The sequence below is a fragment of the Theropithecus gelada genome, chromosome 11, assembly GCF_003255815.1.
Source record: "Theropithecus gelada isolate Dixy chromosome 11, Tgel_1.0, whole genome shotgun sequence".
In the NCBI taxonomy this organism is placed as follows: Eukaryota; Metazoa; Chordata; class Mammalia; order Primates; family Cercopithecidae; genus Theropithecus; species Theropithecus gelada.
Genome location: NC_037679.1, coordinates 68060447 through 68078052, shown reverse-complemented (window position 1 = coordinate 68078052; position 17606 = coordinate 68060447). Strand labels below are relative to the sequence as shown.

Sequence of the window (17606 nt, the reverse complement as noted above, 5' to 3'; positions counted from 1 at the left end):
AATGTTCACAGCAACATTATTCATGATAGCCAAAGAATGAAAATAAGCCAAATGTCCACGGACTGACAGAGGGACAAACAAAATGCTGCATACACATGCAACAGAATATTATTCAGCCTAGGCCAGGTGTAGTGGCTCATGCCTGTAATCCCAGAACTTTGGGAGGCCGAGGTGGGCAGGTCACTTGAGGTCAGGAGTTCGAGATCAGCCTGGCCAACGTGGTAAAACCCCGTCTCTACTAAAAATACAAAAAATTAGCCAGGTGTGGTGGTGCACGCCTGTAATCCCAGCTACTTGGGAGGCTGAAGCAGGAGAATCACTTGAATCTGGGAGGTGGAAGTGGCAGTGAGCTAAGATGGCGCCACTGCCCTCCAGCCTGGGTGACAGAATGAGACTTCGCCTTAAAAGAAAAAAAAGAATATTTTCAGCCTTAAAAAGGAATGAAATTCTGATATGTGGTATAACATGGATGAACCCTGCAGATATTAAGTGAAATAAGCCAGTTACAAAAGGGTGAATATTATATGAGTCCACTTAATGAGGTACATCTTATAAATATGAGGAAACTCATGACTTAATGAGGTCTGAGTCAAATTTAAAGAAAGAGAAGGTAGGGCAGTGGTTACCAAGGGCTAGGGGGAGTGGAGAATGGGAGTTACTGTTTCATGGGTATAGTTTCAGTACGGGATGATGAAGAGTTCTAGAGAGGGATGGGGGTGACTGCTGCACAACAATGCGGCTGTACTTAATCTACTGAACTATACGCTGAAAATGGTAAATTTTATGTTAGGGATATTTTGCCACAATTTTAAACAGTAGGCAAAGGCTATAAACAAGCAATTCACAGAAGACAAACTATAAGACCAATACACTCAAAAAAAAAAAGTGAAGGAGGTAGAACTACATGTACTAAAATGGACACTTCTCTAATGCTTATTATATTTGGCCATGTAAATCACAAACAAAACAAAACAATATACAAGCCAGGTGTGGTGGCTCATGCCTGTAATCCCAGCACTTTGGGAGGCTGAGGCGGGCGGATCACCTGAGCCCAGGAGTTCAAGACCAGCCTAGGCAACATGATGAAACCCTGTCTCTACTAAAAATACAAAAATTAGCCGGGTGTGGCAGCATGCACCTGTAGTCCCAGCTACTCAGGAAGCTGGGGTGGGAGGATAGCTTGAGCCCAGGAGGCTGAAGTGCGGTGAGCTGAGACTGCACCATTGCACTTCAGCTTGGGTGAGACCCTGTCTCCAAAAAAACAAAAAATCAAACACCAAAAAAACCCACAATATATCATTTCTATGGATGCACAGAAATGTATTTAAATGCACAGAAAAAGGTCTGGAAGGATCCACCTATAGTTTCCTTTTGGGAAAGGTAGAGGGGAGCAGGGTTGGAGTATTGATAAAGGGGACTCTGGCCTTCTCTGTAATGCTTTAATTTTTTACAAAGAGAACTGATTCATGCATTACTTGTATAATTAAAAAATTATTTATAGGCCAGGCATGGTGGTTCATGCCTGCAATCCCAGCACTCTGGGAGGCCAAGGTGGGCAGACTGCTTGAGTTTAGGAGTTCGAGACCAGCCTGGGCAACAAGTCAAAACCCTGTCTCTACTAAAAATAAAAAAATTAGCCAGGAATGGTGGCATGTGCCTGCAGTCCCAGCTACTTAGGAAATGGAGGTGGGAGGATTGTTTTGGGCCTGGGAGGCAGAGGCTGCAGTGAGCGGAGGTTGCGCCACTGCACTCCAGCCTGGGTTGACAGAATAGAACCCTGTCTCAAAAAAAAATTTTTTTTTCTAAAAAATCAAAGTAAGAGACATTGGAAAGCAGAAGCAGAGAAATGAGCAGACATTCTGGGACAGCAGCCCAAGGATGGCTCTGGCTCCCAGTACTGGGTCCCATGTGAACGATAAGGGCAGTGCTGACAGGCCAGGGTTAGGATAATTCACGTGGACATTTCAGCTTTCACATAATCTTTGGAGTGGTGCTTTTAACCCATTTCCTATTTGCCCCAAGAATATTCCTGTCTCTAATCCTAATGTAACATCATATACATTTCTGTTGTATATGATGTAACATCATATACATTTCTGTTACATTAGGATTAGAGACAAGTTCTATTTAGAAATAACTCCCAAGAACATGGCTGGGTGTGCTGGCTCACCCCTGTAATCCCAGCACTTCGGGAGACCAAGATGGGAGGATCACTTAAGGTCAGGAGTTCGAGACCAGCCTGGTCAACATAGCAAGACCCCATCTCTATTTTTTAAAAAAATTTAAAAAGGCCAAGCATTTTAGCTCATGCCTGTAATCCAAACACTTTGGGAGGCTAAGGCAGGTGCATCACTTGAGGTCAGGAGTTTGAGAGCAGCCTGATAAAACCCTGTCTCTACTAAAAATACAAAAACTAGCTGGGCGTGGTGGGGAGTGCCTATAATCCCAGTTACTTGGGAGGCTGAGGCAGAAGAATTGCTTGAACCTGGGAGGCGGAGGTTGCAGTGAGCCGAAATCCCACCACTGCACTCCAGCCTGAGCGACAAGGCGAGACTCCGTCTCAAACATTAAAAAAAAAAAAAAAAAGAAAAGAAAGAACTCCAAGAACAGTTTTTCTATTTTCACGTTTAAAATCAGTCAGACTTGCTTTGGCCTCAAAGAGCATGTTTACGTAAAATTAGATGAACGCTGGCAGCGAGTTGCACTTTTTTTTTTTTTTCCTCTAAACCAGGAATGGGCTAAAAAAACAGGATAGTAAAAGAAATTATTCTCAAGTCGCCTCTTCTACAGAAAAGTACACTTGCTTCATAAAGATTTCTGTGTCAAGCAGAGCTCACATAGGAAAACACCTCAGTGAAGCACGATTTAGCTGAATGTTTTTTAAACCCAATTTTCTCCTTACAGTGACAGCAATATATGCTTATTGTTAAAAGTAGTTTTCCAAAACGATTTTAAAATTACCAATGACTGCACAATACCAAAATGGCTAATATTTCAGCATTTTTCAGTCCAGCCTTTATCTGTGGAAGTTCCTACCTTGATGAAGTCAAATTGTATTTTGTATGCTGCTCTTTAATATTACAGCCTATGCCCTCACCCAAATTTTTAAAAAATTTCATAAAAGTGATTCTTAATGGCTGTATGCCATCGATTACTTAATCATTCTCCCATCTAAGTGCTAGCCAAGCACTACCCTGCTTAGCTTCTGAGGTCTGATGAGATCGGGTATGTACAGAGTAGTATGGCATTAAGTGATTGCTTAATCATTCTGTTTGATATCTACATTCTTTCCCCTTTTTGCCATAATAATTAGATGTTGGAGATCTCTGTGCATACATCGCGCTCTGTATAATACCCATGGAACGTCAGCAGATTTTATGAAGAAAACAAAACAGTTCTACAGTCAAAAAAGTTGGTTTAAAAATGAAGTTGGGCTGGGTGCGGTGGCTCACGCCTGTAATCCCAGCACTTTGGGCTGAGGCAGGCAGATCATTTGAGGTCAGGAGTTCAACACCAGCCTGGATAACATGGCAAACACTGTCTCTACTAAAAATACAAAAATTAGCCGGGCGTGGTGGCATGCGGCTGTAATCCCAGCTACTAGGGAGGCTGAAGCAGGAGAATCGCTTGAACTCGAGAGGTGAAGGTTGCAGTGAGCTGAGATCGTACCACTGCAACAAGCTGGGCAACAAGGTGAGACTCTGTCTCAAACAAACAAACAAACAAAGAAGTTGGGTAGGTTATTTCTGAAAACCTTTACCAAGCCAGTGTATATTGTGACTCTCCAAGTTGGGGGCCACCATTCAGTCATTCCTAAACTTGGTTGCTTTTAGACTCCATTTTTCAGGCTAGTTAAGTCACAATCTACGTTTCTAGCCATTTTCATAAGGCGGACTCCCAGACACAGAATTACTGGGTCAAATAGTACTGAATACTTCGCAAGCTATTATTGTGTAGCTCCAAACTGCTTTCCAGAAAAGTTGCACTAAGTTACACCCCTCTCAGCGGTGTATGGATGTATTGTCCAACAGCTGGACAGGGCTGAAAATTTGTTTTTTAATCTTTGCTGACAGGCAAAAAGTAGCATTTTTATTTTATTTATACTTCTTTGATAATGGTCAAGTTGAACATTTGAGTTTTTTAGCAATTTGTATTACTTCTTTTGTGAATAACCTAGGCTAATGGACTTTTTTTTTTTTAATGTTTTTGAAACCAGAATACTTCTTACAATACTTCTTATGTGGCAGTGGATTTCTTTCCTTCCTTAAAATGCTGTTATTAACTTGACAATTTATGGTTCCATCTTTGATTTTTTTTTTTTTTGATATGGAGTTTCACTCTTGTTGCTCAGGCTGGAGTGCAATGGTGTGATCTCGGCTCACTGTAACCTCCACCTCCTGGGTTCAAGTGATTCTTCTGCCTCAGCCTCCTGAGTAGCTGGGATTACAGGCACGCACCACCACGCCCGGATAATATTTTTTGTGTTTTTAGTAGAGATGGGGTTTCTCCATGTTGGTCAGGCTGGTCTCGAACTCCTGACCTCGTGATCCACCTGCCTTGGCCTCCCAAATTGCTGGGATTACAGGCATGAACCACTGCACTCAGCCTCCATCTTTGATTTTTAAAAAATACCTGTTTGTATCTACTGGGCTCTTGGTGTTTTTTATTCATAATGATCTATATGATTTTTTCCTACAATAAGGCTATTAACTCTTTGCCTGTCATCTGGACTTCTTTGAAAAGGTACATAATCCCCTTGAAATTCCCATCTAGATACCTTTCAGAAGGTGCAACAGTGTTAAGGATAAATACTGGTGTGAGGGGGGCTCCTTCTGATCCCTGGTGTACTGGGAGGTGAACTCTTCCAGCCACCTGATGAAAGCTGGACAGGCAGACAGGCCTTGAAGCAGGGAGTTCATGAAGCAGGTGTTCCCTAAATTAACAAGGCCAGGCACGAGCCCTAAAAAAAAGCAGGGGGAAGAAGAGAACAGCATATCATATTTGATCCATTTCTCTCCCATTTGGGACCCAGAGTTCCTGCGCTGTGGTCTTAAATTTGGAATCCCGATCCAAGAAGATCCTTATCCACAGAGATCTGGGCCAAGGCTTGGTTCTAGTACTGCTCCGCAGACTGTAAGCACAGAAGGAAAGGTCCCCTTTGTGTGTTATTTTTGAAACCTATCATGGTATCCAGCACAGCTTGGTTCTTCCTAAATGTACAAAACACTTAGTAACCATCTCCTGTCTTTTTCTCTTCCTCATTCTCCCCTACATGCTCTCTTTCTTCTTTAACCAGAAAGCAATGTTTCTGAGAACAGAAGAAAACAATTGTTCTGTTGTTACTTCCCCAGGACAATGATTCTGTTCTTATCTTAACAATCACTGGGAAAGACTCCACTATACCAATTCTGATCAGTCTTTCTGCAGAGATCAACAAAATTGAATATACTTCTCTCTTCTGCTAGCAATCATTTTAAAAAACTTCTTATTCTCAAAGTTCTCAAAGACACACAAAAGGAGGGAGAATGTATAATAAACCTCAATTATAACTCTCCCCAGATTTAACAATGATCAAATTTCGCCACATTCTTTTCTTTCTTTGCTGAATTTTAATCAATGTTACATAGTGCAACACTTTCAAAAGGGAGCATTTAAAAAAAATAAGAAAATAGTTTTTTAGTAATGAAGGCACTAACTTGAAATTTTTACCAGTTATTAGCAAGCTAGTCTGAGAGAACACAAATGTATGATGTAATTGGTCAGTTTGTACCACTGAAAACTGTAATTGCCATATTAATGAGAACACTTCTTAGACAATTACGCCGCTTGACATTTTTCATTACAAAGCATGCCTTAAACTCCAGTCTGGAGAGGGGCTGAAATAGAAATCTTTTTACTACAGGGTATCAAATAACAACTAATGGTAAAAGTACTGTTTCAAAACCTGAAGTCCTAATTTTAAAGATACAGAGAACAAATACGACCAACCTCCCAACCTTCTTTGTACTGTTTTCAGATAACAGGGATCTGGGTCAAGTCTACAGACCATAATGCAGTGTTCTCATTCTTACCTTTTCTACGCTTCTTTCTTTCTGTAATGGGACCCCAAATAACATATATTCCTGCTGCAAGAGCAGCAGCAATTCCACCTATAACTCCCCAGTTCTTCATGACTTTATATCTAAAAAAGAAAACAAGTTTACTGTCTTCCCTCATCACAAACACAATAGGCGAATATACAGATATAGACAGAATAACATTTTGTCAAAATAACCCACCAAATACTTAATTTCAAGTTAAAGTAATATATAGTTATAGGATTACATCTTAAAAATCAGGATGTTTAGACATTAGGATTTAAAATCTAAGTCAGCCGGGCACATTGGCTCATCCCTGTAACCCCAGCACTTTGGGAAGTCAAGGCAGGAGGATCCCTTGAGCCCCAGAGTTTGACACTAGCCTGGGCAACATGGTGAAACCCTGTCTCTACTAAAAACACAAAAATTAGCTGGCCGTGGTGATGTGCACCTGTAGTCCCAGCTACTTGGGAGGCTGAGGCAGGAGAATCACTTGAATCTGCGAGGCAGAGGTTGCAGTGAGCTGAGATCGTGCCATTGCACTCCAGCCTGGGCAAAAGAGCAACACTCAGTCTCAAAAAAAAAAAAAAAAAAATATATATATATATATATAAATAAAAATATTTATTGAATGACTGAATACTGGAGAAAATATACAGAAATGAATTTCTCTTTTAGAATATTAGACAGGAAAGGGGCACACATACAATGGTATAAAAGAGCTGAATGTTTATAAAATTAAAGATTTCCTAACTACAGGCTTGACTTAAACACTGGTTATGCTTTTGCTACAAATTAAGAAATTTCACCAGAAATTTAAAACATTGTTTTTATACAAAGTTATATATTTCTACAAAATAAGACAAACCATCTATGTGTATATAGCTATGTAATGTGTATCTGCATATGTGTTACACATGTATATATACGTGTTTGTATGTGCGTGTGTGTGTAATACATTATTATCCCAATATTTGGATCATGTGAATATTGTTTTGATTTCAGTTCAGTAAACATTAACTTGGTGAAGAGTCACTGGTGATAATAGTGACTCTGCTTTACAATAATCAGCATTTCTTAGTATCATAGCTGATAGCTGAATTTCAGATAAATATTTGTTTTCCAAGACATAGCCAACAGAATATGCACCAAACTTGGTTAAGAAAGTGGGATTACATTATTCTGGTTCAGTCCTGGCTTTGCTACTTCATTTGGCATCATTTCACCTTCTAAGCCTCAGTTTCCTCATCTGTACGATGGGGACAATCCATAAGACCTACCTCATAGGGTTGTGGTGAGGATTAAATAAGTGTGAAGGTATAGAGTACATAGTAAGAACTTAATAAATGTTAGCTGCTACAAATTAAGCATTACAATCTCAGGTTCATTCATGACAGCTATTCCCTCTCTTTTGTTCGTTTTTTTTTTTTTTTTTTTTTGAGACAGTATCTTGCTCTAGTGCCCAGGCTGCAGTGCAGTGGTGCCATCTCGGCTCAACACAATCTCCACCTTCCGGGCTCAGGCGATCCTCCTGCCTCAACCTCCCGAGTAGCTAGGACCACAGGTGCACACCACACGCCCAGGTAATTTTTAAATTTTTTTGTAAAGACAGGCTCTCACCATGTTGCCCAGGCTGGTCTCAAACTCCTGAGCTCAAGCAATCTGCCTGCCTCAGCCTCCCAAAGTGCTGGGATTACAGGTGTAAGCCACCATGCCCAGCCGGTGAAAGCTATTCTTGAAGTTTCCTAATGCATCACTGTGCTTTTACACAATACATGAGTTCACAAAAGTGCTTGGAAAGGTTACAAAGGACTGTCATGGAAGTGCTAAAGCACTTTACCAGTGCTTAAAATCCCCCAGTCAAACACTAATATTTAAGGGTGCATACTCTATGCCAGGCACTGTGACAGTCTTACCTCATTTTTTAAACAATCCCACAGAAGCAGATTATACCATCACTTTCATTTTTGTAACTGAGGAAACTAAGAGACCAACTTGGTCACAGTGAGTGAACGAACATGGCTCTGAATCATGCGTGTCTGTCTCCCAAGTCTGTGCTTAAAACCACAAAGTTCAAGACCGAAACTGAAGGAAACAGTGTCAAGGGGATGGGAGAGAGGACTTGTCCATGACTTTAGCAGCATAAGGAAAAAATACCCAGGGACAACTGGCGACTTTGGAAACTCCATTCCTCTGCAAAATGACATCACGAGAAGAGTGGTGGGGCCTGGGGGTGAAAAGATCTGGCTTCTCCTCCCAACTCTGCTATGAGATCAGCTATGGGGCCACACTTCCCACCTACGGAATGGGGGCACTGGACAGGATAGGTATCGAGGCCTTTTAGCCCTGGAATAATAAGCTCTTTAAACCTGCTCCAGTTCCAGAGGAAGCCGACCTGAGCAACAGGTCTCAGTCATTTGGGGTCAGCAGTGGGGGAGGGGGTACTCAGTTCTGAAGCCTGGAGCCCTTGGGAGGGTGAATAAGGAAATGGGGGCCCTGACAGGATTGGGAACCCAGGCAATCGATGAGTCCTAACAAGAACGGAAGGATTTAACAGGAACAAGCAGCCTTAACAGGTTAAAGAGGCCCTGACCAATTTAGAGACCCTTGCAAAACAAGGGCCTTTACTCACACTAATAACATCAGGGACTCAGACAGAAGTGGGGATCCATATTAGACTAGAGGGCGGGCTAACAGGAATAGGGGGCGGTACTAACAAAACGCGGGGCTTGCAGGCCCGGGGCACTTACAGGACTGGAAGAACCACGCCAAGATTGGGGAACCCCTGGCAGATATGATTGGGGGACCCAGAAGGATTGGGGGTATACTAGAAGGATTGAGGGGTCTTGGCAGGCCTAGGAGGCACTGAAAGAACTGAGGGCACTGACAGAATTAGGGGCCCTGACAAGACTGGAGGGCCCTGGATGTCCTGGGAACAATGACAGGAGGGGGAGGGACAGACGGACCCGGGGAGTGCAGACAGAATTGGTGTTGCCGAAGGACTGGAGCCCGTCAGTCCTCCCACCTATAGGCCCAGGCCTCCAACCCTAAAGGACGCAGAAGCTCCCGGAATGCCCGCGCGGGCCCTGGAGACCCCAACTAGGGCATGAAAAAGCCGTCACGGGCCCAAGCTGGGGACCCTGTCCCAGCCTCTTCGGCCGCCCCGCCCCCCAAAATCTCACCTGACAGCCGCCCCGGTCCTCAGGAAGCGCTGGATGGCCCTGTCGGCCGCGGTCATCGCCGCCTCGGCCCGTGAGCTCAGCATTGCAGCCGCACCGGAGGCCTGAAGCCACCTCCGCCGCTACTGCCGCCCCCGCCGCCGCCTGACCGAGGGCTACGAAGGTTCCCGAGACAGCGGAACCTACGGCCGCAGGCCCAGTACCTCGGGGGAAGGTAGACCGCAGGACAGGGCCCGGGGGACCGGAAGTAGCTGCCTCCGGAGAGCAATAGCTGACGGACCACGTCCTTTCTTTCTTTTCCCTTAGCAACAGGCCCTAGCGTCGGTTGCTAAGCGAGGCTCAGCTGCCTGGCGTGCTTGGTTTTCAGATTTGCTTAGGCTCCATTCATAAATACAGATGGCACACTTCTAGGATGGACCCTGGGTCATGATTTGAATTTTTCGGTGTGGAGAAGGAGGCCAACGGCCGAAAGTCGGGTCAGGCCTTTGCTATAATTAGTTATTATTGTGGCCAGAGTGGAAATAGGTCGCAGAGGAAGGAACTTTAATGAGCATGAGGCCCATCTCTGACGATATCAGTAGAGAAATCAACGTCTTTAATAATAATAGCTAACAAACTTATTGTTTATTTAGGTGCCAGGTATAGAGCTAAGTATGTCACATACATTATTTACGTTTAATATTCACACCAACTCTAACATTACCCACATTTTACATCCCAGGGAACCCAAGAAATTCGAAGAAATAGTAAGTTTTTTGACACAACTTGTAAGTGGTGAAACAGAGATTGGCAGTTCAGTGTGTGTATCCCCAGAATAGCACTCTCCAACAGAAGTATACAGGAGCCACATAGGTAATTTTACATTTTCTAGTAGCCACATTAAAGTAAAAAGCAAGAGGTAGGCCAGACGCCGTGGCCCACGCCTGTAATCCCAACACTTTGGGAGAATGAGGCTGGTGGATCACCTGAGGTCAGGAGTTCGAGACCAGCTTGGCCAAAGTGGTGAAACCCCGTCTCTACTAAAAATACAAAAACTAACCGGGCGTGGTGGCAGGTGCCTGTAATTCCAGCTACTCAGGAGGCTGAGGCAGGAGAATTGCTTGAACCCTGGAGGTGGAGTTTGCACTGAGCCAAGATCATCCCACTACACTCCAGTCTGGGTGACAGAGTGAGATTCCATCTCAAAAAAAAAAAAAAAAAGCAAGAAGTAAACTTAATTTTAACCGTATATTTTCCTTGACCCAGTATGTTCAAAATATTGGGGCAGGTTCAGTGGCTTATGCCTATAATCCCAGCACTTTGAGAGGCCAGGTGAGAGGATGACTTCAGGCCCAGAGTCCAAGACCACCTGGGCAACATAGCAAGAATGCATGGCTACCAAAAACAAAGAAAAGAAAAACAAAAAATGTTGTCATTTCTATGTGAAAATTATTGATGAGATAATTTACATTCTTTTTTTTTTTTTTTTTTTTGAGACGGAGTCTCGCTCTGTTGCCCAGGCTGCAGTGCAATGGCACAATCTCGCCTCCCAGGTTCAAGCAATTCTTCTGCCTCAGCCTCCTGAGTACCTGGGATTACAGGTGCACACCACCACGCCCGGCTAATTTTTTTGTATTTTTAGTAGATACGGGTTTCACCATGTTGGTCAGGCTGCTCCTGACCTTGTGATCCACCCGCCTTGGCCTCCCAAAGTGTTGGGATTACAGGCGTGAGCTACCGTGCCCGGCCCATTATTTTTTGGTTTTTTTTGGTACTAAGTATCTCTCAATTTGGAGTACCCACTTTTCATGTGCTAAATAGCCACAAGTGACCAGCAGCTACCGTATTAGACAGCACAGTTTATAAAGCATTAGGGCCAGTGAGATTTTCCCCTCCCTTTCAATTGCTTTCTCCAACCCCAGACTGAGTAATTGCACTCATGCTGGGGGTGGTGTTGCATACCCGTATTCCCAACTACAGAAACAAAACAAAAGAAATCAATGCGTTAGATCAGTGGTTCTCAAAGTTTTTGTTCTCAGGATCTCTTTGTATGCTTAAAAAGGATTGAGGGATTTTGTTTATATCTAACTGTACCCTGTTAGAAATTAAAATTGAGAATTTTTGTTTCCTTAAAATTGAGGTATATAGGCATATCTGGTTTTTTGTTTTTTTTTTGAGACGGAGTCTCGCTCTGTCACCCAGGCTGGAGTGCAGTGGCACGATCTCGGCTCACTGCAAGCTCCGCCTCCTGGGTTCAAGTGATTCTCCTGCTTCAGCCTCCCAAGTAGCTGGGACTATAGGCGCCTGCCACCTTGCCTGGCTAATTTTTGTGTTTTTAGTAGAGAAGAGATTTCACCATAATGGCTAGGCTGGTCTTGAACTCCTGACCTTGTGATCCACCCACCTCAGCCTCCCAAAGTGCTGGGATTACAGGTGTGAGCCACCTTGCCCGGCCCAGCGTATCTTGTTTTATTGCACTTCACTTTATTGTGCTTCACAGATACTGCATTTTTACAGTTCAAGGTATGCGGCAACCTCACTACAGCAAGTCTATTGGGTCCATTTTCTTTTTTTTTTTTTTTTTTTTGAGACGGAGTCTCGCGCTGTCACCCAGGCTGGAGTGCAGTGGCCGGATCTCAGCTCACTGCAAGCTCCGCCTCCCGGGTTCAGGCCATTCTCCTGCCTCCGCCTCCCGAGTAGCTGGGACTACAGGCGTCCGCCACCCCGGCTGGCTAGTTTTTTGTATTTTTTAGTAGAGACGGGGTTTCACCGTGTTAACCAGGATGGTCTCGATCTCCTGACCTCGTGATCCGCCCGTCTCGGCCTCCCAAAGTGCTGGGATTACAGGCTTGAGCCACCGTGCCCGGCCTTATTGGGTCCATTTTCAACAGCATGTTCTCACTTCGTGTCTCTGTACCACATCCTGGTAATTCTTGCAATATTTCAAACATTTTTTTTCTTTTCTTTTTTGCAATAGTGCCTTACTCTGTCATGCAGGCTGGAGTGCAGTGGTGCAATCTTGGCTCACTGCAACCTCCGCCTCCCGGGGTTCAAGTGATTTTCGTGCCTCAGCCACCCAAATAGCTGGAATTACAGGCACGCGCCACCATGCCTGGCTAATTTTAGCATTTTTAGTAGAGATGGGGGTTTCACTGTGTTGGCCAGGCTGGTTTCGAACTCCCGCCCTCAGGAGATATGCTTGCCTTGTCCTCTCAAAGTGCTGGGATTACAGGCGTAAGCCACCGCACCTGACCCCAAAGTTTTTCATCATTATTATTATACCTATTAAGGTGATCTGTGATTAGTGATCCTTAATGTTACTATTGTAATTGTTTTTGGGTGCCACAAACAGCATTCATATAAGACAGCCAACTTAATCAGTATTGTGTGCGTTCCAAGTGCTCTGCTAACTGGCTGTTCCCCCCTCTCTCTCCCTCTTCTCAGGTCTCCCTAGTCCGTAAAACACAACAATATTGAATTTCAGTCAGTTAATAACCCCACGATGGCCTCTACATGTTCAAGGGATAGGAAGAGTCACACATCTCTCACTTTAAATCAAAAGCTAGAAATGATTAAGCCTAGTGAGGAAGGAATGTCAAAAGTCAGGATAGGCTGAAAGCAAGCTTTCTTGCACCAAACATTTAGCCAAGTTGTGAATTCAAAGGAAAATTTCTTGAAGGAAATTAAAAGTGCTACTCCAGTGAGCACAATGTAAATTAAAAATCCTAAGCCCCCCCAGCTGACTGAATGGGCCCCCTCTTGGCCAAGGGGAACTTCAAGAAACCTTAAACAGTGAGTTCCCGGCCATGATGAGATGGGAGGTCAGACATGCCTCCATATACCCATTTCCGTTAGAAGTTTAGACACAACAACTGACCAGCATTAATGTTAAAACAGTGATCATAAGACAGACAGAATGGACTCTTTGTGGCAATAAGATACCAAATTATGAACAGGATCTAAGGTCATGCCAAGCAAGGATTACATTACACACCCCTGCACTTAAAGAATAAACTGTTTTACATCAGGTTTTTCTTTTTCTTTCTTTCTTTCTTTTTTTTTCTTTTTTTTTTTGTCTTTCGAGACAGAGTCTTATTCTGTCGTCCAGGCTGGAGTGCAGTGGGGCGATCTTGGCTCACTATAACCTCCACCTCCCAGGTTAAAGCGATTCTCCTGCCTTAGACTAGTGAGTAGCTGGGACTATAGGCACGTGCCATCACACCTGGCTAATTTTTGTATTTTTAGTAGAGACAGGGTTTCACCATGTTGGCCAGGCTGGTCTCGATCTCCTGACCTCAGGTGAATCAAGATATGGAACCACCATTGCCCACAAGTGACCCCCTGGCCCTTTGTACTCACCCCCCTCCACCCACCTTCAACCCCTGGCAACCACTGATGGAAACAGAAATATTTAAAACCCAACAATACTGAAGCATGCCAAGTGCAATGGCTCACACCTGTAATCCCAGCACTTTGGGTGACTGAGGATGAGTGGACCCCTTGAACCCAGGAATTTGAGATCAGTCTGGGCAACATGGTAAAACCCTGTCTCTACAAAAATACGAAAGTTAGCTGGGTGTGATGGCACACACCTGTAGTCCCAGCTACTTGCGAGGCTGAGGTGGGAGGATTGCTTGAGCCCAGGAGTTAGAGGTTGCAGTGAGCCATGATTGTGCCACTGCACTCCACCACACAGCCTGGCCAACAGAGCAAGACTATGTCTCAAAAAGCAAAAGCAGCAGACATTCTATTAGACGTCAGACCCGTGATTACATCACTCATTGTACAGCCTCTGGAAAACTCCAAGATACACTGGTGAGTGAATGGGAATGGGAAAGGCTTAGTATTATTACGAAAAATTCTGAACCTCCTAAAAGGGTCTTGAGCACCCTTAGGGAGCCTGCAGACTACACTTTGGGAACCACCACTTCAGCCTGCTGGGTGAATACTAAAATTAGTCTAGCTAATTTTTTGTAGAGGCAGGGTTTCACCATGTTGCCCAGACTGGTCTCGAACTCCTGGGCTTAAGTGATCCACCCGCCGTGGCCTCCCAAAGTGCTCTCTCTTTAAATGCCACACTTACCCAACACACTCTGTGTAAGCCCCTAGAGGAGAGGGCTGGCCCAGAGGATGGACCCTAGTTTGCAACACTTAGAATATGCAGAGCTTGCTTCCTTTTGTCCTCAGCGCTGGGTCTTAGTGTCCGGTCTGGAAAACAAGATGCTTTCCCATGAACATGTATAAAATATTTGTGTTTGTCCACAGGTAAAAAGAATAAACACAGAAAGATTCAAACACTCACAGGATTTCTGTTTATTTTTTCCTTATGCGGTTGTTTTGGCGGCCAAAACAAAACAATAACAAATGTCTCAAAATCATTTAAATTCCACCTCACACGGCACGTCAGAACTGTCTGTTGTAGCTCTTGTTTTTTTCCATTGATCCTCTGACCATGATCTCAATTATGTCAGCAGCACATTCTTAGCACTGATTCATCCTTCTCCCCAGACAAGTTTGTGGGTTGACCCCAAGGCCAGAAGAGGATGAAGTGTAGGGTAAACATTGTCTCTTAGGTGAATAAATGTTGAATGAACATAAGAAGGGTTTCCTTAGTTAATTAAAAAAAAAAAAGCATCCACCTTTATTGTTCACACTGAACCCATTGGAGGAATAAAAGGTGGTTTTACTAAGAATTATGCTGGGATGACATGTGTTGAACTGAGACTGTCTCCAAATATATGGTCACTCTAGTCAATGAAATTAAAAAATCTTTGGTTCAAGGTCTGGATCAAAACTTCCAGCTGTCCGGGCACAGTGGCTCAACCTCTGTAATCCCAACACTTTGGGAGGCCCAGGCGGGTGGATCACCTGAGGTCAGGAGTTTGAGACCAGCCTGGCCAACATGGTAAAACTCTGTCTCTACTGAAAATACAAAAATTAGCTGGGCATGATGGCGCACACCTGTAATCCTAGCTACTCGGGAGGCTGAGATGGGAGGATTGCTTGAACCCGGGAGGCGGAGGTGGCAGTGAGCTGAGATCACACTACTGCACTCCAGCCTGGGCGACAAAGTGAGACTCCATTTCAACAACAACAACAGCAGCAACAACAGGCCTTCCAGCTGGCTGGCAATGTGAGCCTAGGCAATTCATCTTTTTCCCTGAGTGTGGTAGTTAATTTTAAGTGTGAACTTTGGCTAAGCCAAAGTGCCCAGATAGTTGGTCAGACATTAGTCTGGATGTTTCTGTGAGATGGTTTTTGGATGAGATTAACATTTAAATTGGTGGATTTTTGAGTAAAATAGTTTGCCCTCCAAATAGTGGGCGGGCCTCATGCAATTAATTGAAGGCCTGAAGAGGAAGAAAAAAAAAAAAGACTGGGCCAGGCGCAGTGGCTCACGCCTGTAATCCCCGCACTGTGGGAGGCTGAGGTGGGCAGATCACGAGGTCAGGAGATCAAGACCATCCTGGCCAACATGGTGAAACCCCATCTCTACTAAAATACAAAAAAAAAAAAAAAATTAGCCAGGTATGGTGGCATGTGCCTGTAGTCCCAGCTACTAGGGAGGCTGAGGCGGGGAATCACTTGAACCTGGAAGGCAGAGGTTCCAGTGAGCCTAAGACTGACTTCCCCCAGGCAAGAGGGAATAAGAGGGAATTCTGCTTACAGACTGCCTTTAAACTGAATTGCAACATTGGCTTTTTCCCTGGGTCTCTAGCTTTCTGGCACACTATAGATTTTGGACTTGCTAGTTTCCACAATTGTATGAGCCAATTCTTTAAACTAAGGCTGTCTCTTATATCTATATCTATGTCTACATGTATAGCTATGTCTATATGTCTATTTCTACGGCTATATCTGTATCTATATGAACTATATGTGTTCATACACACACACACATACACACACACACATTCTATTGATTCTGTTTCTCTGGAGAACCCTGACTGGCACAATGGGGTCACAGTTTCCTCACCTGAAACATGGTGATTGCAACCACCTGCCAAAACTTGTTATCAACAAGTCCCCATGCTAGGTAGCTACATGCACTGTCCTGTTTCATCCTCCCAACAGCCCCTCCTAGTGGGTTCTATTAAAATCCCATTTCACAGAAGAGGTAACTAAAGCCCAGAGAAGTGAATTGACTGGGCTAAGGTCATACTGTGGGCTTGTGACTAGACAGTATGGCAGGCGGGTCTGTGTGGTTTTAAGGCCCGTGTCTTAAGCTGGACAATTCTGCCTGAGATCTGAGCCCATCCGGCTGGGACCATCACCCCACACCCCCACTGTGATCTGCACCCCACATTTCTGTTGGTTTCAAGACACTGCCTGGACATACGGAGCAACCTAGCCCTGATTTTAGCTGGGATCTCATTTACATCAGAGAGTGGGCTAAAGAGGGGATAGGAAATGGAACATAAGTAGCTCTTACCCCTTTGGAAAGACATTTGGCCAGGCGCCGTGGCTCATGCCTGTAATCCCAACACTTTGGGAGGCCGAGGCGGGTGGATCACCTGAGCTCAGGAGTTCAAGACCAGCCTGGCCAACATGGGGAAACCCCATCTCTACTAAAAATACAAAAATTAGCCAGGCGTGGTGGTGCATGCCAATAATCCCAGCTACTTGGGAGGGTGAGGCAGGAGAATCGCTTAGAACCCAGGAGGCAGAGGTTGCAGTGAGCAGAGATCACACCACTGCACTCCAGCCTGGCGACAAAAAAAAAAAAAAAAAAAAAGATGTTTGACCTTACTTGGTAATGAAAAGAATACAGATTAAAACTACAATCAGAAAACATTTTTTCCCCATCAGATTAACAGAGCATGAAAAAGTGGGCTAACATAAAGATGATGGTATATGGGTAAACAGGAAGTCCTGGGTATCTCTGTGAGAGGTATAGGTAGAGCAATTTGGATGTTTATCAAAATTACAAATCTGCACACTCAGTGACAAAGTCTTTATCATATATGTAGAAGAATAAACATATTTACTGCAGCATTTGAGAGGATTTTTCCAATATTTTTATTGTGGCAAAATACACATAACAAAATTTGTCATCTTAATCATTCTTTTCTTACTTTTATTTTTATTTTTAGAGAAAGAGTCTCACTCTGTTGCCCAGGCTGGAGTGCAGTGGCATTATCACAGCTCACTGCAGCCTTGAACTCCTGAGCCCAAATGATCCTTCCATCCTAACCTCACGAGTAGGTAGGACTACAGACACAAGCCATTGTGCCTGGCTGATTTTTCTTTTTTCTTGTAGAGATGGGGTCTCACTATGTTGCCCAGGCTGGTGTCAAACTCCTGGCCTCACACAATCCTCCCACCTCAGCCTCCCAAACTGCTCAGATTGCAGGCGTGAGCCACCATGTCT

The 17606-nt window shown here is 44.1% G+C and overlaps 1 protein-coding gene across 1 annotated transcript in view; it reads right to left on the bottom strand.

Moving 5' to 3' along the window:
* The window catches only part of USP30 (ubiquitin specific peptidase 30), a 33694-nt gene extending 24240 nt beyond the window's left edge, over positions 1–9454 (bottom strand). The window contains exons 1-3 of the mRNA XM_025403694.1: positions 9260–9454; positions 6072–6181; positions 4778–4960 (exon numbers count right to left, since the gene is read on the bottom strand). Coding sequence (XP_025259479.1) covers positions 4778–4960; positions 6072–6181; positions 9260–9342 — 376 coding nt within the window. The 5' untranslated portion in view covers positions 9343–9454. The remainder of the gene's footprint in view (positions 1–4777; positions 4961–6071; positions 6182–9259) is intronic.
* Positions 9455–17606: the final 8152 nt, after the last annotated feature.